Here is a 23,476-nt window from a genome sequence, read left to right as displayed (position 1 = left end):
TCTCCTGTCGGCAACTGACATTCCTTCCAAAGGATGATGACAGCCTCTGTTGTGGTTTTTCATTTGGTGCGGGGGTGGTCAGTAGAACTGGAGGTGGTATGGATGTCCAAGGCATACGCATTCACTTCTTTGCCATCAAACAGGTTTAAAAACAAAACAAAAAACCAATGTACAGATTGTGTGAACAGAGACAGTAGAGGGATGGATGTCCAAATCACTGGCAATGATGACCACAATGTTATTTTTAGCTCTTTGAAAAGCTATCTGCTTTCCCTAGCCACAGCTTTCACAATAGCTTCAAAGTTTTCTACTATAGTCCAAGCCTGCCACCTGGTGGCCGCCAGCAAGTACCATCCTTTGTAAACAATGTAGAGTAGTAACTTCCACCTATGGTAACTAATGATTCCAGCAAAGTACCTTGGCAACTAATCTCTAATATTTTTCTTTTAAAAAACACAAAAAACAGATGTATTATTGAAGAGAAAATATAAATCTTTATACATGCTGGTATCCAGCCTACATAAGAAAAACACTATAAAGGTATCTTAAGTCTGTTGTCATACTGTGACATCACCCTACCCTCTGGAAGGCACTATCCGTTCCCACCCACTCACTCCTCAGCAGAGCACAGACTTGCCAGCGAGCATCATTTAAAGCTATGCAGAAAGCCCCAAACCCCTTGTTTTGTTTGACGGTTATTTTAAAAAGTCAAGTTCAGGATATGAGATGCATTTTAATTAAAAAAAAAACGAAGTTTCACATGGGTTTTTTCAGTGCTGCTTTTCTCACGCTGACAAGGTACGCATCATAGATGATGTTTAGGAAGTTGTCGTCATTCTGAAGGGGGAAAGGCATATACTTTGTTAATAATATGAATTTTAAAACCACAGAGAAATTAAAACTCCACATTTTTTGAACCATTGTGTTCATTAATGCACTGGGAAATGCAAATTTAGATCCTATGAAGCCCACTGAGTGGTCTTGAGCATGCCACCCACTGTCATCCTAATTATTCTCCTGGGTTTTTGCTGAGGCTAAAATGTTGTTCTACGCAACTTGGAGCAAAGGCAGGATAAAACTACTTCTACAGTCAGTGGTAGCTCTAAGCAGGATCCTCACTGCTGGCTGTCAGAATGAACAACATTTGGGCACAGATCAGCAACTCCCAATTGACTGCAGTGCATAGGGAGCTGATTTGTTGCATCTAACCTGTTTCAGACCTTGTGAGAAACTAGAGCTGCTGTCAATGGTCTGGGCTGTAGCTACTGACAAGACAGCTGCAAACCGGGGGCTGTTTTTTTCCAGGGCACACAGATGCCTAATTGTAGACTTACAATATGGTAAGTCTTATTTTCATAATAACCAAACTGGACCATCAGCCAACTTAGGCAAAATGGAGAAGTAACCTGGGTCACAAAACAAAACAAAACAAAACAAAACAAAACAAAACAAAACAAAACAAAACAAAACAAAACACTCAGTTGAGGATTATCTACACAACAATGCTGTATGCTTACTGGTGACAATTCATTCCAACTCTCCGCTCGCTCTCATCTCCTAGGGTGACAGATGCAAATAGTTTTTAAGAGAGGACAAGGACAGATGAGAAATGTAATGGATGCTTTACCTGGATCAGATGTAGTAACGTTTCCTGTAGTTGTAGCTTTGTCAGTGAGCTGCTGTTTGTAACAGCAGCTTCTGGGTTCTGCACAGACAGGCTGTTAGTGGAACTAGAAACAGCTTCTTGGTTCACGACGGGCAGCCATCCACCTTCACTTGGCTTTGGCGGTGCTGGGGCAGACTGACTGAACACCATCGGGGACATCAGTAGTGAAGGAGCTACAGTAGCAGGAATTCGCTGCGGTGAGATGACCTGCTCATCACACACAAGGACATCACATTAAATTACACATCAACCACAGCTATACAAAGGAATCTGAGGTGGCATTAAAAAACTATCTGCCAAGCAGCTTACTGCCTTTCTGGAAGGTGAACTCAACCCTGCTGGAGCTGGCAGTCATCCTAGCAAGGCAGAAAAATACTCCAGGGTTGAGGGTGATAGGGTCACTTCCAGTTTGATGTGCCACCAAGCAGAGAGTTGAGGTGGCTCTTGCAGTCCAGAGAACCTGAATAGCCATTGTAAAGATAGTGAGATGGCGCCAAGGGAATGGACCCAGAGCCAAAGAAGCCACCCGAATGAAGAAAGGCTGCTTCTTGGAGACTGAATCATTCAGACATAGGTTAGATGTAAAAGGGTGGGCAGCTAGAATTAAGAAAAGCCTGAACAGTTTCTCAACCAGACGGGCCAAAATAGATTCAGGGTTGCAGAACCCATGTGTCAGAACTGTGTTGTTGCTGCACCCCGACAGAAAAATTATGCTAGTTGTGGCTTCTGTTGTCACAGCAGTGGTATGACCTGTCAGCCCTAAATGGCCAAAAAGCTATGCTTGGGGTATGTATGTATGTATGTGGCAAAATTTCCCATGCAGATCTGAAATTGGCCAACTAATTCTTTGGGTGGAGGGTAGCCCTTTAAGTCAGGAGGCTTGTCAGGTTCTGCCTGAAAAAAAGACCCCTTATTTATTTGTATACACATATTCTGTGTCCCCCCACCCCCGATGGTATTCAAGGCAGCTTACAGTTAAAAACAAGAACTGCACAAAACAGAAAATTCAATCATCAAAACACAATGAAACATTGATAGAATTAAAATTATTAACATATATGAAATCTGTTTAAAACATACCAATAATTACAATAAAAACAGCATGGCACCAGCCCTTTAATTAAAAGTGGTACCCAGATTCACCCTCCCTACCCTGATGTTTCTCTTCTAATGATTCCATGAGGTTTTTATTTGTTTATACAAGACATTATCTGCTCATGTAAAGCCAAGTGAGGCTTTAAGCAGGGCCTGCGCTACAAATCGGTGAAAGGCTGCTGCACTAATGCCTTCAGTTGCTTAAGTTCAAGATTCCAACATTAAAGCTAAATAAATAGATGCTGGCAGACAAGAACAGACGGTACACTGATGAACCAGTTGCTGAATCTCGTCTTTGCTAAGCAGGGTGATTAATTAGAAATCATTAATTCATTTTATCTAATGGCTGGGAGAGCTATATATCACCTGTAGTTATACATTTTGGCAGCCCCATACATTATGAACAAGCAGCCTGTTTTGAAGAGCAGATTGCATATTGCTCCACATTACCATGGTCAGCAAGGTCTAAGGCTTCAGTCTCTAAGGCGAAGTGTAATCCCGCACACATGTACAGTGGTGCCCTGCAAGACGAATGCCTTGCAAGACGAAAAACCCGCTAGACGAAAGCGTTTTCCGTTTTGGAGGCGCTTCGCAAAACGAATTTCCTATGGGCTTGCTTCGCAAGACGAAATGTCTTGCGAGTTTTTCTGACTTTTTTCCCCTCCCCCCCCTTTTTCTAAGCCGCTAAGCCGCTTATCCGCTAAGCTGATAAGCCGCTAAAAGCGCTAATCCGTCAATGGGCTTGCTTCGCAAGACGAAAAAACCGCTAGACGAAGAGAATCGCGGAAGGGATTCTTTTCATCTTGCGAGGCACCACTGTATAGCAGATTTGCAGGCTTTTGTTGACAATGGCCATGCTTTTAAAGGAAAGTAATACTTGTATGCAGCTTAAATAGCTGGATAAGCCTCTCTTCTCTGCCCCAAGGCAGATATTTCAGAATGTTATTTTTAGGGAATTCCTTCAAGGCCTAGGCATTAATTATGCTTGAAGAGACTAACAGACATGGAATGAAACACTTTATTATAACAACTTGGGCTGGAGGCAGGTAATAATTTTAAAGAAACTGGAAATATCATACATGCATAACCCAGATGCAGATGTAATGTTCCTGTTCCCCCCAAAATTAGACAGCCTTCCCCAGCAAAGGAGACTTCCTTGTTTGTTAAATGGGCTTTCCTATGATGCAGGAAACTGTGGTTTAAGTACTCCTTGTAGACCAGGCTCAAATCTGTGATGTTCTTCCCACAGGAATTTGATTGACCACTGTGAGGAACAGGATGCTGGACCAAATAGGGCTTTTCTTATATTCTTACAACTAAGGAAATATCTGCAGCTGGGCATGATAGGAAGAAGGTGTGCTTCAGCCCATCCTTATTTCTACTCCAACAAACCATATTTATTGGTAATTGGGAAGGTCACATTTGAATACAGCCATAGGTTTTGATTAAAAGGACCCCTTGTCTGCATGGAAAGCACTCTTTCTCCCCACAAGTGGAGTTGTTGTTTGACTTCTCTGACCCACAGGAGTCACTGGGCATAAGTGGCTGCAACAAGAAAAGGGAGGAAAGCCCCATTGCACAGACAAAACTCCAATGGTTCTTTGGGTCCAAACCATAGTCCTGCTGTCTGACTCTAAACTGGTTTTTTATCAGAGCATGCCACAAGCAGGAATTCTACCTTTAAACCACCTACTTTCAAGATCTTCCTCCAATTTTCTGCCCTTTCCTCTTATTTTGGTTGCACCTCTTACCTCTTTACAATTAATGCAGCTTTGGGAATGCCTTCCTATCAACTTTTTTTGGTGAAAAATCATTTTCTCTGTGCATAGTGGAAACGGACTGCCTAGGTATGCTCTTTGAGCAGCTCAGACTTGATCAAGATTGTGTTTTCTTTGGGTTGATTCAAGTACCACTGTGTTCTGCTTTTCCTAATTGCTTTCGTAACAAGTATTTCCCCTCCACTGAACCTTATACTGCAGATTACAGCTTTGAAGCCAGATGGAGATGCATCACAAGCCAAATCGAAATGAGACCAATAATATGCCGAGTCCACTGCTGAGGAAGTACAAACTGCAGATTCCAGTTACTGAAGGAACTTATGGCGAGTCCTTTAAATACACATTTGTTCAGTCCCACCACCAATATTCAAGATGTTGTCTAGGTGGCAAGCTGCACCCAGCAGACCCTATAAAACTTGGTCCACTTGAAAGACAGTGGGAGCAGATGAAACGCCAAAAAGCAATTCTAGGGAACAGACTTTTGGGTGCGTTTATTGTCAGGTTCTGCTTTGATTCGCTTTGCCTGAGCATCTGCATGTGTGACTGCGCCAATACTATTTGACTGAAATGTCTGTCCTTAGTTATGGTGACAAATAAGTCTTCAGCTGGCAGCAATACACTATAGTACGGATTAGCAGCAATGCTCATCCGGAAGACTTTACAAACTTAACTATTTCTGTAGAATAGACACAGGTGATACTGCCAAAGTCTGAAGCAAGAACTTCCTCATTTAGAACTTTTAGGCCAAACTTCTCTGAAGTTTGAGCTTGCTTGCTATTGGCTCAGCATACCAGCAGCAGCCCTTTCTACCACTGTAGCTGTAGCCTTCATTAAGCACCTTTTTTATGGGCACTGAACCCTGACAAAGCTTCTGTACTTTTATAGTTCTATAGTAGAATGTGGCAACAGACAAAACCTACTATATAAGCTATATAAGGAGACCTGGGAAATGGCATCCTAAGAAATGGCACCCAGGAAACATGGCAACCACAATGCAAGCTGGCAGTTAGGTTAGTGGCTGAAGGAAAGCTGTCTTTGCATGTGAAAACGTTATGGCTGGCAAGTAGCGGCACACAGGAAAAAGCTTTAAAAACCAGTGGGTTTCAAGCTTCAAGGGAGCACTTAGTCCTGGGACAAGAGAACTAGCAACTGGGGGTAGTGTTCATGCCGGTGAAGAAATCTGCTGACATATGTTGTGAAAGGATGGCATAATGAAATTGGCTGTCCGGGGTAATTTAAAAAATTAACCTCTGTTCCTGCTGCTGTCTCCATCAAAACTGATGGCTCTTCAATGAAAATGTGAGCCCCTGGGAAATCTGAACTCCTGGTCCATTTGTGTTTGACACCCATTTTTAAATCTCAACCCCTTAACACAACCACAAAATAAAGACCTGAGCAAGACCTAAGGAGACAGCCACAGGCTCAGAACTTAGTTATACCCATTATACTATAGAGCCAATTAAATTTGCTGCAGTTGGCAAGACATGCTTTCTTTTCCCAATAAACTGGTGTCACTGTGGGCAGGTTTAGCCTCCACCAAGTAGTTTCCCAAGGATATTGCTTTATTTTCTCCTATGTAAGTGAATGGCCCCTATCGACATCTGTAAGAAAACATTAAGAGCTGCAATATGGGATACTGTATTGGTGGAAATAAAGCCTGTTTTCCAACCCTGGGCAACCCAGCCCAGAAAGTCCCCCCCCCCCCGCAATGCACAGACAATCTCTCAGTTCCATCACAATACTGTGCAATAAAACATTCTCTTCCTATGGATAGACTTTGCCGTCCACATTCAGCATAACATCAGCAAGCTGATTAAAGTATCACATCATGAACCCATTATCAAATTCTGTCCCAAATGGTTGTTTTTCCATTTCATTTTAGTCCAAATGTCATAAGCATCATCCTCAGACACAGGGTCAATGAATCATCAAATTCCAACTTTTCTTGTTTTGATACCTCCTGCACTTTCGCACTTTCTATTAGTTCAAATTATAGAGCCTAACAATAAGCTCAATTTCCAGTTTTATTTAATAGTGTGCTTGGCTGCAGTCTATGGAGGAGAGGCTGGAGGAAATGGCAGACTGCACAACAAAAGCAGCAGCCAAAAGCCAAGCCCCCACAGCTGCACAGATCCCATTTGCCCAAGTGAGGGATTTCCAAGGATTATTAAAGGGATCATTTAACTTTGGAAGTGGTGGGGGTGATTTGTATTATAATTTAAAAATGCATTTTCTTGGATGCAGCTTGACAACAGCAAAATATGCTAGTATATCTGAAAAACCCTTTATAAACAAATCAAGAAATCAAGTGCTGAAGGTCAATGGGAAAGCAAAACCATATTCCATAGGGGCACAGCTATGGAAACCAAGATTCACTTGGGATTAGTAGTATCAGTGGATGTGCAGGCAAGGGATCTTTAGCCTAATTGCCCATCCCAGCTGTATTCCTCCTAACCACCCTTTGCCTTAGGCTTCACTCAAATGTTGGCATAAGGAGAAATAGCTAACATGCAGTTGGGTGGAGTCCCAGGTATCATTGATGCAATGATGGAAATTACCTGTGACCAATCAAGCCACAGAAGCCTTCTTGGACGTTTGGCATCCAAAAATATTTTGCAAACTGGAACAGTCACTTTGCAGTGTTTGGGAGCCAAAATGTTCGAGGACTAAGCTGTTCAAAAACCAAGGTACGACTGTACTAGCTATGGTCTAACAATGCAGAGGGCATTCAGGTACAAAATGTCCACTTTCCCCCCTTGAAAAGGCATGCCCCACTTCAAGAACTTTTGAATCTGGGAATGACTTGACATGAGGTTCACCCACAAAGGTAAAAGGTTTTTGATTTGTTGGGACATTTGCTGGTGAATGGAAGCTGCACACAAAAAAACCACTTGGGATTTTTCAAATCTACATGCTTGACAAAACTCAAGCTAAGTCCAAAGGGTTGTTAAAATGAACTAAGGAGCAGTGTTTGGACACCACTAGTATGGACCATGAACTAGTCTACAGTTCCCCAATGCTAGAACTGAGAGGTGGTTTTTGAATGTTGAAAGTAGAAGAACAAGCAGCCTGTTGATCCAAGGTTCTCGGACTCTAGGTTCTATCAAATCTATTGCTGGTTTACCTGAAAAAGAGGAGGCTGCTTTTCTGTGTTTGAAGCTTTGTCCATCCAGGAATCCAGAGGTTTTAGGGTGGTGCTGCTCTGAGTAACCACAGGAAACTTGGCTGCCAAGGTTGGCCGACTGGATACATGCAACTGCTGCTCCTGTTGCACTATCTGAAGTTTCTTTAATAACTCTTGTGGTGAAATTACTCCAGAATTTCCAGATTGGTTCCCAGAGAGAGGAAGGGACTGTCCGGGAAGCTTGGATTGTTCTTTACCAAGGGCTGGAGGTCCCAAAGTCTGACCTGGGAGAGAGCCATTGAAATACATGAGATGAGGCTGTGTCACATTCTTTACCTGGGCTCCTGAGGAGACAGCAGGAGCCCTGGTGAAGACTGATGCAGCAGAACTCGCTGGTCCTACATTGCTGGGCTCCATTTTTCTCATTTGTCCTGACTGGCTATGGAGTTGTTGCAGCAGGCTACGTGTGCTGGCGGCATCTTGGACTGGATGAGATGTCCGAATGCCATGAGAAGCCACAGGCTGGAAGAGTCCCGTGAAAACCTCCCCTACCGAAGGGACGCTGCCGTTCTCACACATCCGGTTCTCAGGGAGTTCGGAGACCGGGTGAAGCTCTGCTCCACGCACCATCAGTTTCTGAATGGCTGGGCAAAGCTGCTTCTCTGCTGTGGGCGAGTGTCTTCCAGGTTCCTCATAGGACAGAGAGCGCACCACCCCTTGCCTCAGAGGAAAGTTTTCTTGGTGAATTTTTTGTGACTGCTCTGAGGTATCTTGGTATATGTTAGACTTTTCCTGCTTTCCAAAGAGCGTTGTGAGAGATAAGTGTTGTGGTTCAGGGTCTGTGTTCTGGTGGGGGAGCGGGGAGGAGAAAAGAAAGCCAGTTTAATTCAGAAAAATAAGGCAAAATAAAGGTTTGGCTAGCAGCATCAAAGGAAGAGAGAGAACAGCAGATGCCACTGTACGTTCTCCGAAAGCTGAACAAATGGCTTTTCTACAAACAATTGGTAAGATCACAGACGTTCTGTTTGTGGCAGAAATATGAGTTTGGAACCAGTTGGTGGGAAGATGGTTGGTGAGGACAGTTATAAGGAGAGAAGTGGTGGACAGGGGACAGCTCCTCCTATATGCTTCTTCTTCAGCACACACCACACTTTCCTGACACTGCCTCACAGCTTGCTTCAGTAAGTGTTGGGTCTCTCCCTCCCTCCCTCCATCATCACTCAGCAGCAGAACCTTTTCACCTCCGGTGAACTGTCTCGCAAACTACCGTTTATTTTATTTACTGTATGATTCTTTATCTGAGTGTAGCAAAGGGTGTAAGATTACACAGAACTGCACAAAAGGTCACAATACAGTGGCACCTCGGTTTCCAAACATCTCCATTGATGAACATTTGGGTTTCGAACACCGTAAACCCGGAAGTAAATGCTTCAATTTTCGAACATGACTTGGAAGTCAAACGGCTTCTACTGAGTGTATATGTTATTTTTCTCTATTAAATTTGCAGACCGCCCTTTGCGCCTCAGTTTTCGAAAGTTTCAGGACTCAAACGGTCTTCCAGAACGGATTACGTTCGAAAACTGAGGTACCACTGTATAGCAGAGCTTATCTACCTGTTTGCTGACTGTATGTACTAAATTATTATTAACAACTCACACCTGGTATATGAAGCTTCATTTCAACAGTTTTCTTGCATCTTTATGTGGGTGGAGGAAACGGGTTGAATTTAGTTTTGTTTAATTTACTTTTTATTTCTATGGCTAGAATCATTTTGGTCCAATTTCGCATCTTAGCTTTACAAAGCAATATACCTAGAGTACAGCCTGAAGATATATGAGGTCACCACCTTACTGAAGCTAAGCAGGTCTGGGTCTGCTCAGTGCTTGGATGGGTGACTCTTGGCAGCCATATGCACAATGCATGGAGTTCCACGGCAGAAGAAAGATGGGACATAAATGTAAGAAATTAAATTTAAACAAAAGAGTTCATACTCTGGATTTCTTAACAGTTAACTGATCTACTCAGTAATCAAGAGCACACACCCTTATTTAAGAATGTAAGGTGCTTTGGTGGGGATCAGACCAAGATCAAACTTTTCCAGTATTTGTTAAAAGAATCCTACAAATCAAGAGGCAAGAGGTGGTCTGCTGATGGAGCACAGTCTTCCTTCTACCTATCTCTGAAATATTGCACACAAACAGCGTTGCGTGTTGTTTCCTGATTAAGGGCATAAAATTGGACAGCACAGATCTGTCAGCTTTGAACACGATGTGTGATTATGAGCTGTATCTTAGTCCTCCCAGCCCAGTGTTCATGAATATCGTACACTTTGCAATGGGCTATAAAATATCATTCCTATGTAAACAGAATTGCATTACAAAATTCCATTAAAATTGCATCCATTGTAAGAAGAATTGAAAGGTTTTAAGAATCAAAGGGGTACTATGAAAGGCAAGCATAACTCCTAATGCCAACACAGGGAAAAAGCAATCACTAGAAGCCTACAGGTGCTCTTATTAATGCTTTGGATTCAACGTCTGTAAATCATAGACAGTCATTACTGAAGGAGTTTTAAGAGCAGCAACAGAAATGGTGCCCCTCTCAAAATACTAAAGGGGGAAAAAGAGGGCAGCATCAAACACAAAGGTGGAGGGGGGAGAGAAAATATAATTTTATTAAATGATAAAATGCCCTTATAAACTAGTGAAATGCTTGATGCATATCAGTTCTTCACTAAACTGCATTGGGCATTTTGTTGTCTTATAAGATGAGTATGTTTTTCAGGGGCACTGAAAGAACAACAACATCCAAACAAACAAACTATAATACAAATTGTTATATAACATAATCACCATGCCCCTGAATTATATGCATTATGTTACATAGCCTCGTTCTCAAGGGACTTTCTGTCCTAAATTTCAAATGGAATACTACCAGACTGCTGAGGGTAACTAAGCTACTGACTGAAGTGGTGGTGGTAAAATTTTGTTTGTATTTAGAAAAAAACACCCACTTTAACAGTAAGCCCATTTCTCACCCCAAAATTAATTGATTTCACCTGTCCCCCAAAGTTGTTGATGTTCCCTCTTTCTTTAGGGGATGAATAGTCCTGTGAAGGGGGTGAGGTGATATTTGGCCTAGCATGGCCAAGGGCTGCCCACGCCTCTCTGTTCAGCCATTCCAATAATACAACCTTTGCATTAAGAACGCTGTTTATTTTGTAGTAATTGTTTTCTGAAAGCTGTGTGCTTTACTGATGCATACAGTCAAATATACTTGAGCCCTCATCCAGACTTATTTAAAAATGAGTTCCAAAAAGCAGCGTGACTACCTGTGGTAAAGATACACACCACCACAACAGGGTAATGAAATTGTGGATCATGGCTGGGTTGAAAGCAAAACTGGATGTGATGTCAGAGGTTCACCCAGCAAGGTAATCTTTTTTTATTGCACAGAAAGGCTCCTAACACAGACTCATAAGCCTTCTAAACTAAGAAGCTTAGGGTTAAGAAAGTAAATACAATAGCATACCTGGACTTGTTGAGGAATACACTGGTGCTGAGTTTCACTAGGCTTCACTGGGATTGGTTTGATCAAGTTGGGGTTGTCATATATAGCAGATGAACTGGTTATCTGTTTTGGCTCTGAGCACATTTTACACTGCAACACACAAACAAAAATAATGCTACATTAATTCTTTTTATAGAAAGCAATTTTTATTTTCAATCTCTCCCTCACCGTGAAAAAAAAGAATACAGTACAGTTAAACTTGAGAAGAGAAAACAGAACTGACAAATTGACAAATGTCCATGAGGATCAAGGGTACCTGAAGGAAAGACAATTGGATTTTCTAGGAACATGAGCCACATGCAATATAAGTGCAGGAAATATCCATACGAGGGATTTTATACAGATCATCTTCCATTCTAAGCATCTCTTCACTCTGCTTTTAACCTATATTTCATGCAGACTAAAGGCTAGACTTAGATTTAAAAGGGTAAAAGACATTAGAAAAACAAAACAAAAACAGCAGTGGCTTCAGGTTATCCAGATAGCACATGACATTTGATATAACGGTGGATTTTTGTCCCTGACAAGGCTCTTGAGACATCAAACATATTCAAAATCATAATAAAAGAAATGTAACATAATAAAATAGTAGAATAGCAAAAGGGGGAAAAAACCCCAGAATCATACCCACCAGTAAAATTCAACAGAATAAAACATAGTTAAAAACCAGCTACAGTAGACTGGGCAAATTAAAAACAACCACTTGGCCCACAAAAGAAATTATGCTGGCACTGGCAAACTTCTCAGTTCCATCAGGATCTGGTATGGCTGGGCAACCTCAGGCGGTAGAGGATCAGGAAAAAGAAGAATGGGGGGCTTGTAGGTTGGTGCCCAGGAATGGAAGATGGAGGTCCTCTCCTTGTGACTCCAGATGTAGCACTGGGGCGGAGGAGAGATGTGCTGGCTCTCTTCATTGCGCCTGCTGCAGAGTCCCATTGGGGAGTGAGAAGGACCCTGACCAGCCAGGGGGAGGGGCTGAGCAGGAGGACTCAGTGGGGAAGATGGAGTCAGAAGGGCAAGACACAGTCTTATCACAGAGAAGGCGGCACCACCTTTGTAGGTGGGATCAGACACACCTGCCCAGGCTAAGCACCTATCTGAATGCAGTATCAGGAGGTGAGAGTGTATTGAGAGTGATCTCACTCCGCCTCATATTTAAAAGCTAGGCACGAGTGGTGTGACAACCGTAGGACATCTCTGTTGCTTCTGTTCACTTTTGCATCTCTTGCCTTCCACATGTACTTTGGAATCATGACTTCTGGTCTAATTGCCTGCTGCTGAGCCTGCACCATTATTAGTATGAATAACTATCTTTTCTTTGGAAGCTGCTTTAGACCATCGGTCCATCTAGCTCACAATTGTGTGCATTGACTAGCAGCAGCTGTACAGGATTTCGGATGGAAGACATTGACACCAGCAAGGAAGGGAGTGTATCTAGCTTCAGGTTAGACTGGTGGAAACTATTTATTTATTTGAATTATAAATACTTTATACTTTCCTTTGCTGTTCTACTAAACATCACTAGAGAATGTGAAGTGATAAAAAGCACAAGCTAAATAATAATACAAAAGTTTAAAAAATGAAAAGCAGTTATCACAACTGAAACAAGCAGCAGAAGAAGCAATAATCAGTACAACAGCAATTGAGAAAACCAGTAATGGACTTCATGTTTCTTTGCTTAGTGATTATCCCAAACTGCAGTGTAAAGATGGTCTATACAAAAGCTGATTCCATCACATGGAATTCAGTCACAAAATGATAAAATGTAAAATAGCTATTTTGAGAAGCGTGGTGGTCCTGATGTGCAGTGGCTTTTGATGCAAATAAAACTGTAAAATGTGTCACCTTTGCTTAGCCTAATGTACATGATCTCCAGCTTTGAGAGGACAGCTATTCCTATATCTCAAAGGGCTTCCGAACATAAAATTCTCTATGATAGATTATTTTCTTAGCAACCAATTATGATAAAGAAATAGAGGGATGGGGTGGAATAAGAAGCAGACATGGACTGACTCATCCTTCAAACAAATGTTTTCTAAAAAAGAGAGAAAAAATGAAACCACTTCAGTATGTGTGTAGTCTTCTACACAATCTTTTCTATTGTACATTAAAAGGGGGGGGGGAACAATTAAGTACCAATCATTGTTCCTTCGGAGGGAATGTGACCCTATCTGGAACAAGTACTTGTCTATCTTCTAAACATGGGAGCTACCCAACCAAAGAGACTCTGCCTTCTCAAGATTCAAACACAGTTCATTGGCCCTCATCAGCCCACCACTGCATTCAGACCTTTCACAGCCTCTCCTGATTCAGATGTTATGGGGAAATGGAGCTACGTATCATCAGTGTACCGATGACATCTTGCCCACAAACCCCTACTGACTGCCCTCAGTGGCTTTGTATAAATGCTAATAGCACTGGGCCCTGCAGGACCCCACAGCACAAGTGCCAGGGGGCCAGGGAGTATTCATCCAGTGCTACACTCAGAACGCAGCCATGAAGGTAAGGACAGAACCATCATAATATGGTGCCTCCAATACTAATTCCTCTGAGTCAGTCCAGCAGGATACTGTGGACAATAGTGTCAAAAGCCACCAAGAGATTGAGCAGAAGTAACACAGTAGTGCTCCCCATCTCTTTCACAATGAAGGTCATCCATCAGTGCAACTAAAGCTGATTCAGTTCCAAAACCGAGTCTGAACCCAGACAGTAGTGCATCTAGATAAATCTAGTCTCATCCAAGAATACTTGCAGGTATTGTTTTATACAGGATAGGCCTCACCTTGGTATATTCATCTTTGGCTTTGTTGAGCATCCGTAGGATATCCACTTCTTTGCTGTCACCCACATTCAGGCTTACTGGGGAAATTCCAGTGCCAGCACCCTGCTGTGCTTTCAGTTGTTCTTGCTGAGTTAAACTGGAAATGAAGGGTGAAGTTAAAAATGAGGGAGAAAATGGAGTTCAATTCCAACTGCTTCAAATCATTTAGCAGACATTAAGAATGGTTCCAAGGTTGTTGTTTTGGAGGAGAAGGGCTATCTCATAAGGTTTGCCTGGGTTGATAATGTAATTTCTCAAATTTTGTGCACACTGGGCCATAAAAGACTTAAATATCCCCAACACAGTCACAGATCGTCTGGCTGGGAAGTACATTAAACCACAGCTCATTTTATGATTGCTGGTGATGGTAGGGTGGCGAATATACACAAACAAGTCTTTAACTGCTAGTAAATGACCAATTTCCTGCCCCAGCTGTTTTATAATTACTGCAAACTGCTGATAATTCTAACACACAGTCACTTGGCTGAACTGCAGTGCAGTTTTAACTAGATGAAATGCTGCTATTATAACCCACTAAACATGGTTTACAATCATACAAATCCTCACAAACTAGTCTTTTACTGAAGAAAATTAGCAGTCTGAGAGACATTTAATCACCAAAAACTGCAGGGAGAGCTGATTAGCCACAGTTATCTTTCAATAACGTACAGTTGTTTGAGATGACAGCTTGCTTCTCCTGAAATCTTGTATAAATTCTTTCTTGCTCCTGATATTAACCACTGTGGTGTTGTTCACCATGACAAAGGCACCACTGCCACACAGGGATTGTCAATATAAGGCACTCCACTCTCTTTCCTCAGATGCTTTCATGGGCCACATGTCAACTTTGTCAGTCTCCCGTTCTAGGCTGAGGCTCCCAGAGGCTTTCTGATCAGGCATGGAAGCAGTTAAGGACAGGCACCAAACGGTCAAGATTGCGGATATTTCACTGTGGGCTGAATACAACATGTGACAACAGATATCCGAGTCACTGATGACAGAGCGCTTAATGTGTTGCTTCTTCCAGCATTGCAGCAAGAGATTTATGTAAAATCCACCTTCATAGAGGTCAGTGATCCAGGAGCCCACAACTCTTATCCTCAAGAGTCTTTGGACTCTACTTTTGATTGGATATTTGATGGGTATTCTATGTTAGCAGAAAGGAGGGGGAAAGATCTGTAAATAATGGGGCCCCAAATGCCACCAAAAGCAAGGAGTAACAAAACCTGTTTTATTGTCTTATTGGCCTTTAAGGTGACACAGGATTATTTCTTTTTTTTTGCTATAGCCGATCAAACAGACCTATTCCTCTGGATCATGTATTGGTCATGGCTCAATATGCTTCCACTCCCCGCACAGGCTACACACTATGCTAGCTATGCTAATATTTGTTTTAGATGACTGTTGCCATATCAACTTCTTATGGATCAATAACTGCTTAAGAAAAGGAAACAGACATTTTAAACAGTTTAAAATAAGGAGACAAATTATCAATAAACTACCCAAAGGTTCTGTACTGGGAATGCTACCTTTTATTCATAAACATTCTTAAGTCAGGGGTAAGCAGTGAGATAGCCAAGTTTGTTATCTGGGCTGTGAAATGCAAAAGCAAATTGAAGAGTTCCAGAAGAATCTAGCTCCAAACCGAGTGAATGATAAGAAAGCTTCACACAGCATTTAATGTACGCAAGGGCTAAGTGATGCACACTGGGGCAAAACAGAACTACTTTGTACATATGGAGGTGGGATCTGAATTGACTGCAACTAACCCAAGAAACAGAACTTGAGGTTGTGGTAGGCAGTTCACTGAAACTGTCAACTTTCTGCGCAGTGGCAGTGAAAAAGACAAGTCAATATTGGGAATGGAAAATAAAACTACCAATATTACAATGACTTTTATATAGATCTACTGTGTGACTACATTTGGAACATTAGGTGCAGTATATCTCAAAAATTGTATCACAGCACTAGAAAAAGTTCAGAAATTTCCCCATGAGGGAAGCATTTGCACACTTCTGATGCAGTGGGGTGGGGAATACAACTGAGGGGAGATATTAGAGATTTTTAATATAATTACTCTGCTCCTTTCAATTGCTACACAAGAGGGATACATGCCTATTTCTTTTTTCAAAAAGACTATAGCTGCAATTAAATTGTGTTAGGGAAATGTTAACTAAATTTGTGATCTGTGCATACTTCTGTAATGTCTAATAAGCAGTAATGTGTAGCTTATAGTTTTCTATTGTACTTCACTGTGCATGTGAGTCAGGATAGGATAAAATGGTAGGTGATTGTTTTTAGAAGTATTTAAATATTTTTAGAAGTTTAATTGTATTAGTATTGATATGTTTTGCTGCCCTCTGGCTCCTCTGGAGGAAACTTTGGGGTAAAAATCTAAATAATAATGCTGAGAAAGAGGAGCTCTGACTTTCCTAGAGTGAAACATCTTCTCTCTTTCTCTACAGCAGATGGACTCTTTTGTACATCCATTTCCAGGTCTTGTAGAATTTCCTGATCAATGCCTAGCAGGAGAAGTAAATCTGTAGATCGTTTCACAGCAATCACACTGTAGTGTAACTGGGCAAAAACAAAGATTGGCTGGTCCATTGTTATGCCCAGGCAAATTTAACTCCCCTGATAAATCCTCTAAGCTGCAGGCATCTGGTTAGAGTTAGAATTTTGATGATAAATTGAGCATACCTATACCAGATTCTACACTAGACTCCACCCAAGTATCTTTAGAAAGTTACAGCCCAAACATCATATGTATCACCAATTGCAAGAGCATGGCATTAGATACAAAGTGAGTATAAAAGTAACATGGGAACCAGAATACAGTGGTGCCCCGCAAGACGAAAGCCTCGCAAGACGGAAAACCCGCTAGATGAAAGGGTTTTCCGTTTTGGAGGCGCTTCGCAAAACGAATTTCCCTATGGGCTTGCTTCGCAAGACAAAAATGTCTTGCGAGTTCCTGCGGGTTTTTTTTCCTCCCCCCCCTTTTTCTAAGCCGCTAAGCCGCTTATCAGCTGATCCGATAAGCCGATAAGCCGCTAAAAGCCGCTAAGCCGCTAATAGCGCTAATCCGCTAAGCCGTCAATGGGCTTGCTTCGCAAGACGAAAAAACCGCTAGACGAAGAGACTCGCGGAATGGATTAATTTCGTCTTGCGAGGCACCACTGTAACTGGAATGCCTCTGCAAGTGGCCTAGCTACCATTACCACAGATGGCTACAGGATTACCAAAGAGAGAGAGCTTACCTCAGTGGTACAGTATTTGTTTTGTATGTAGAACACCCCAGGTTTGATCCTTGGTATCTCCAGGTAGGACTGGGAGAGACCCTGTCTGACACCCTAAAGAGCCACTGCCACCTCAGATTATGGCCTGGAGGACCTCTGACCTCAGCAATCCAGATAGGATCCCTCAAACTGGTACCTAGCTAATCCACCCCGTGGTGGAATTTCATCATTCAGGGCACTTAGAAAGAGATGCTATCCATCAGTGTTTGGATATTATAAAACTAATATATTAAAAATACTAAGACCTGATCTCTATATACTATAGTAAGCACATTTATAACATTTATTGAATGTGTATGGTCCTTGGCTTAATTGTATAATCCAGGTTTTACTGAAGGCACTAACCTGTTTCAGCAGGTTAATCTTACAAACAGTCCTACTTCAAAGCAGTAGGGAATAAAGTTGCATATTTTTCCATATACCAGGGCAAGTGAGATCAATAGGAATAGACTATACAAAATAAATTGCAAAGTATAAAAATAAATTACAATTTACAGACATTTGCCTGTGATTTATTTCCTCCTCAGTCTTTATCTAATAAGAGCTTTCCTCCCAATGAAGTAAACTTTCACTGAACAATTCCAAAATGCGTTAGTCCAAATTAAAATATGCTTCACAATGCAATCTTATGTAGTTTTATTCAGAAGTAAGTCCCATTGATTTCAATAAGACTTACTGCTATTTAAGTGTGCACAGTACTGCAGAGTCAGTTGACTTTTCTGCTTTAATGAGCCCATTTATGCTGTTAATATAAAGGGGGTTAATCTTAAACAGATTCAATATAATGAACAATGCTATAACATGCAAATGATCACAAATAAAATCCTCAAAGGGCTTCCTTGACCACCAGCACTTACTTTTTCATGAGCTCTGCAATTCTTTGGCATTCTTCCTTATCATAAAACCAAATTCCATAAATGGACACTGTAAATGCACAACAAACACAAACAATGAACAACACATTACAATGCTTTCCAGCACCCTCTGGCTTTGTAAAGGTTTCAAAAGTATTTTGTAAGCCTTAAACAGTTGCATTTTACCTTCCCCCTGTTGCTATATGATGCACATATTTGGCTGCTCCCCATACCTTCCAGTGTTTCTGTTCTGGCTCTGTACCAATGCACCAGGTCCTTCCAACTTCTACTTGTGCAACACTGTCCGCAGCCCCATCCATGAGGTCTGCATTTATTTATTTTTATTAACGTTTTAAAACGTTACATTTGGACCTTTGACTGCTGGAAACTAGCCCCAGTGCCTTGAATGAACAGGCAACTTTCACCCATCTGCATGGAATGGAATTGGGGATACTTTCTGGAGTGCTTTCAGAGTGATCAGGTTATGTGGTCATGATTAGTTGGGGAATGTTGATAGAGAGAACAAAGTATATGCAATGTTATAAACCTTCTGTTATTGGAGTAAAAGACAGACTCCCCTTCTATCATCGCTTTGGTAAACTGGAAATCCTGGAATAACTGAAAATTGATGTCTGTTAAGAGATTTGTTCTGAACATTTGGGGGTAAATAATCACTATAAATAGCAGCAATGTTTAAAAGACTGCACCCATTTTTACAGAACATTTTCTATCAATGTCCCAGATTTTTGTTTTACTTGTCTAAATAAAGCATTTAACACAATAGATTGTAGTGGGTCCAGGACGCCTGTATACATAATTCAGGAGGTGTTGTTGATTTTACATTGTGACAATATGTCCACATTTTATACAGAAAAAGGAAATTAAATTTTGAAGCACAAGCCAGCAAGCCCCACCCCAGAAGTGTTTAGCAGAAAAATCTATTGAAGGTGATAATGAGAGCTATTTTAGGTCCCAAATTAAGGAGTGATATATGCACTTATTTTCATGCTGAATGTGAAAATAGCATTTGTCCTCAGACCATCTGAATACAGAACGTGATGTCACACCTTCTGCAATGCAATTTTAAGTGCACTCAATAGTTAAAGTTAGGTTTTTGAACATCAAGTGCCTAAGCACATTAACTTGAAGGTTACTTCACTGGAACTCAATTCCAATTAGGTGGCTGTGCTATATGTTTGCTATGAAGTAAATTGGCATGGAGTTCAGTTGCACTGAGTTACTGCAGCATCTTCCTGCCCAAACAAGGAATAGTTCCACCCCCACTGATGGTGGAAACACACCTGCAGGCACATAGATTACCATAATATATTTCCCTACAATTCTTGCATGGTCTCCAATTTTGTAATTTGCCCTCATGAAATCAAAACCAGATACAACCACATCAATGCACTATTCAATCTCCAAAGGTGTAATTTCTATCTTAGTTTCAGCACCCAGGGGCTAATTTATAAAGCAAAGTAACCTCAGGAGGAATTACAGGGAAATATTATTAAATACACTCGCTCTAATTCTCAAAGGAGACTATAGCTTTGCAGTAAATCATATGCTGTACATATGAGACCCTAACTGAAATCTACCACCTCAAATTAAGTGTACATCCAGACAAGATCAATTGGTCATTTGCTGTCATGGTGCTCCTTTGGGAGTTCTCAATTTGAACTTTCTCCTCCTGGGAATTGCAGATTTGGGCTTCATATATTCTTTACTTGCCTATATTAAATGCTGAATTTGTGCAAATGCATTCAAACACATCCCAATAAACTTAAGCTTGTTTGCCAAGTCAGAGATGTTATTTTAGGGCTAGCATTATTTTTAATTACCTAAAGATTGTTTTAATTTGCACTTCATATTTAGATCACAATTTTTTATTCTATTTACATCATCATATTTTATCACCATAAATGTTTCCTGTGACATTTTTTAATTCAACAAGCAACAAAGAGAATGTTTCCTACTTTCCCCCAGCTAAGCATTCTTTATTTTCTCTTGCTGTGTATAGCCAACATGTTTTTCCAAAAAGAGACTTGCTGACAAATGAGAGTGCAGCTTGACAAATGAGTTTTCAGTAATGAAAGGATGCAATTTCGCCTTTGAACAAGACAGTGAATAAGGTTAGGGTTCAATCTCCTATTTTGAAAGGCTGCGCTGCAGCTTGTGTCATATGACCCAAGACCCGGTAACTGAGTACTGTCACGTGCAATTGGTCCTTTCTTGTTACAAACTGCAGAACAGCTTGTGCTTACTGTCTTGCCTTCCATGGTTTATGAAGAGCTTTAGCTGCACATGCTGTTCAATGGATTAGGGCAAAATACACTGTTTAATGTCAAGGCTCTCCCCTGAAGTCAATGGGATTAATGTGCAAGTGAGCAGTCTGAAGACTACAGACAAGAACAATTCATCTTAACCTGTGAAATACACCAACAGTGTATTGCTTCTCTCTTTTTTAGTGTATACCTTCACTACTTAACATTGCTTCATTTTAGGGTCATTTCTAACATAATGTTTTGAATTTGCGAAATGGCTTTTTAAAAGCATTGCCTGAGTGCTTAAGCAGAAATTGTACATGGGGCTGAAGTATTTTCTATATCAGTCTGTCAATGCGATTCTAAATTTCTGCGGCATTCCTGTTCTTCAGAAAAATTACTTGGATGATTAATCGCTTCAAAATGGTAATCTGTGCACAAATCACTTAATTGCAAACTATTCCAATGCAGCTTTTGTGTTACACTCTGACTATTATATGAACAGACTCAGGGATACCAACTTGAATAAAATACCGGGGTACCGGGGGGGGGGGGAGCCCCGCCATGCATAACCGATCAGATGATGTCGCACACCATACCATTTGAATGGCAATTCCCATCAAATTTGGGGGGGGAGCCAGCCTCCTCAAATTTTATTTTATGGGGGAGGGCCCCCCGAAGGGATCTTGGTCCCTAGGAATTGGCTCCTATGAACAGACCTACAAAGAATCCACTTCACACAACTGTTCAACAATATTCTCAATTCTTTATTAGTCCTCTTTATGCTCAGCAATAAATTCTAACTAAAAACTGCAAGAATGCTAGTATAACAAAGAGGCCTAGAGCTTGAGCTGGAATTCAGGAAGTCACTGGTTTAAATCTCACATCAGAAATGAATTTACTGCGCAGTCTTTGGAAAGCCACCACATCTCAGCCTCAGCTACTCACCCTACATCCGTAATATGGGAACAATACTGAGTCCTGAAGAATCACAACGGGATAGCACAAACAGATGAACACAATAAAAACGTGGTTGTGGGGTCCAAAATAGTGCAAGGGAACGACTTCAGTGAAAGGATCCCAATGCACTTTGAGCAAAAGCTCTCCCCAGGGAAATATTTTAATATTCCTACACAACTGGATAATTGTTGTTGTTTTTTAAATGCACTCTGTTAAGCCTGAACTTTTTCAACAAGTTTAAAACCATAAAAAGCATGAATTGATTTGTTTATTTTTATCATAACATAAAGTGTCAAATGCAAAATGCCTTAAGGTACACAGAACTAGAAAAATCAACATGAGAAGTCTCTTCACTTGAAAATATAAATGTGAAGGATATCACATTTGATGAACTGGTACCCCACATGACCTGCAAAGGGCAAAGGACTGGAGCAGAATGCATTCCTAACAGTGTCAGACTCAAGTCCCGAGAAAGCAATAGCAGTTTGTCCAGACCAGCAAGAAAACCCATCTTGGAAGCTGTAAAAGAGGCCAGAGAATATCAACTTATTTGCTGGACTCCTGACCTATTGTCTAAGGCAGAGAGTCTCCCTGCAATTCTCCCTTTGACTAGAGTGCAGTAGTGTTGCATAGGCCAAATATACCTGCCATCTCCTTATGGCACCAGTTCTCAATTCCTCTCTTATTTAAATAGATCAGAAAAGAATACATTTTGAACTGCTTGCTCTTCATTTTCCTTCACGGAGCGTTAAGTTCACCAAGTGCAGCACATGTCACTTCTATTTCACATTAGGACTCCCATGTGACACCACACTTATGCATGTTCATTGAATCTGGTCGTACCTGCACACGTGTTATTTGGGCAAGAGTTGTTATATACTTAAATATCACAATCCAAAAATGATTGCCTAAACCAGATGCCTCAAAACAAATTAAATCCATCTCTTGTGACAAGTTATGGATTGGATTAGATTTATTACCAAGAGTGCAAATCTCTCTTTAGCTCAAGAAATCTGTGGTTAACTTCTGCTTGGAAGAAAAGGGATTTATAATCCTATAATGGTGTTTAAGTTCCCTTAACAGTGCCCTGGCTGCTTTCATAAAAAAAATAAAAATGGCTCAAATGCCACAGGATTGCAGGCTCAGAAATGCAAAGTAGCACTTTAAATGAATGCAATACAGATAGGAGTGAGTGGGGTTTTCAACGGTATCTTGAGCACAGTGTGACCCAGTAAGGAATGCGTGTTTACAATAGGGCAGTCTCCTGGCTGGGACAGACTACTAACCACATGCATAGTATCGAAATATAAAGTTAAGGCAACACCATCACTTAAAGCATGTTGCCCCTGAATGATTTACAATCCCAGACACAAAAACAAGCTTATTCACTCATCAGTCTGTGGAGCCATTTGCAATCTCAGATTAATTTCACTGGAAAGGTTGCATACTTATGGGGTAAACTGCATTCCTTTCCTTTTAAGGAGATGTTATCCGGGAGTTATTTTTTAATTGCTGAAAAATGTTAGAAGGCTAGTTTTCAGGGCTGGCACTGAAACAGGCACTTTATCACATTGCCTATAGATGAAAGGATCTAGACACGCACTGCAAAAATATGCATCAAACTTGCATTGCATAAGACTCGTGTGTATCACCGTTTTGTAACTCTATTGGCCTGGTTCTCATTAAAAAAAAAAAATGTAATTCATTCATTTGATGAAAAATTCTCTCTGGGTGAAGTCCAGAAAGTCCAAGAACCCCTTTAGAAAGACATATTCCTCCAAATACAAGGGTACATTATCAGAGACAGTGGTGGTGATGTATGAAAACCAGAGACCTCTATGACTCAGGGAGGTGATGAACTGACAGGCAGATGGAGCCCATTATCCTCACTTCTCAGTCCAAGTTTTCCCTGTAAAACTAACAGAGGAGAAGGATTTTAAGCAAGCACAAGGCACACACCATAAGAAAAAGACTGGGAAGAACTGAAAAAAAACAAGGAGCGACACACAAGATATCGCTCAGATTGTAAAGTGGTTTCCTTCGGTCTG

At 41.1% G+C, this 23,476-nt stretch overlaps 1 protein-coding gene across 4 annotated transcripts in view; it reads right to left on the bottom strand.

The window, feature by feature from the left end:
* Nucleotides 1–713: 713 nt before the first annotated feature.
* Nucleotides 714–23,476, bottom strand: part of DCP1B (decapping mRNA 1B) — a 35,825-nt gene continuing 13,062 nt past the window's right edge. For all 4 annotated transcript variants that reach the window (XM_081879868.1, XM_081879867.1, XM_081879869.1 and 1 more), the window contains 6 exons: nucleotides 18,208–18,274; nucleotides 14,016–14,151; nucleotides 11,195–11,323; nucleotides 7,664–8,509; nucleotides 1,628–1,873; nucleotides 714–837 (listed from right to left, as the gene is read on the bottom strand). In XM_081879868.1, coding sequence (XP_081735994.1) covers nucleotides 757–837; nucleotides 1,628–1,873; nucleotides 7,664–8,509; nucleotides 11,195–11,323; nucleotides 14,016–14,151; nucleotides 18,208–18,274 — 1,505 coding nt within the window. In that variant the 3' untranslated portion in view covers nucleotides 714–756. The remainder of the gene's footprint in view (nucleotides 838–1,627; nucleotides 1,874–7,663; nucleotides 8,510–11,194; nucleotides 11,324–14,015; nucleotides 14,152–18,207; nucleotides 18,275–23,476) is intronic.

Source organism: Podarcis erhardii, assembly GCF_964252035.2.
Source record: "Podarcis erhardii genome assembly, chromosome: 10".
Lineage (NCBI taxonomy): Eukaryota > Metazoa > Chordata > Lepidosauria > Squamata > Lacertidae > Podarcis > Podarcis erhardii.
The sequence above is the reverse complement of the archived record's forward strand: the minus strand, read 5'-3'. Positions and strand labels throughout refer to the sequence as shown.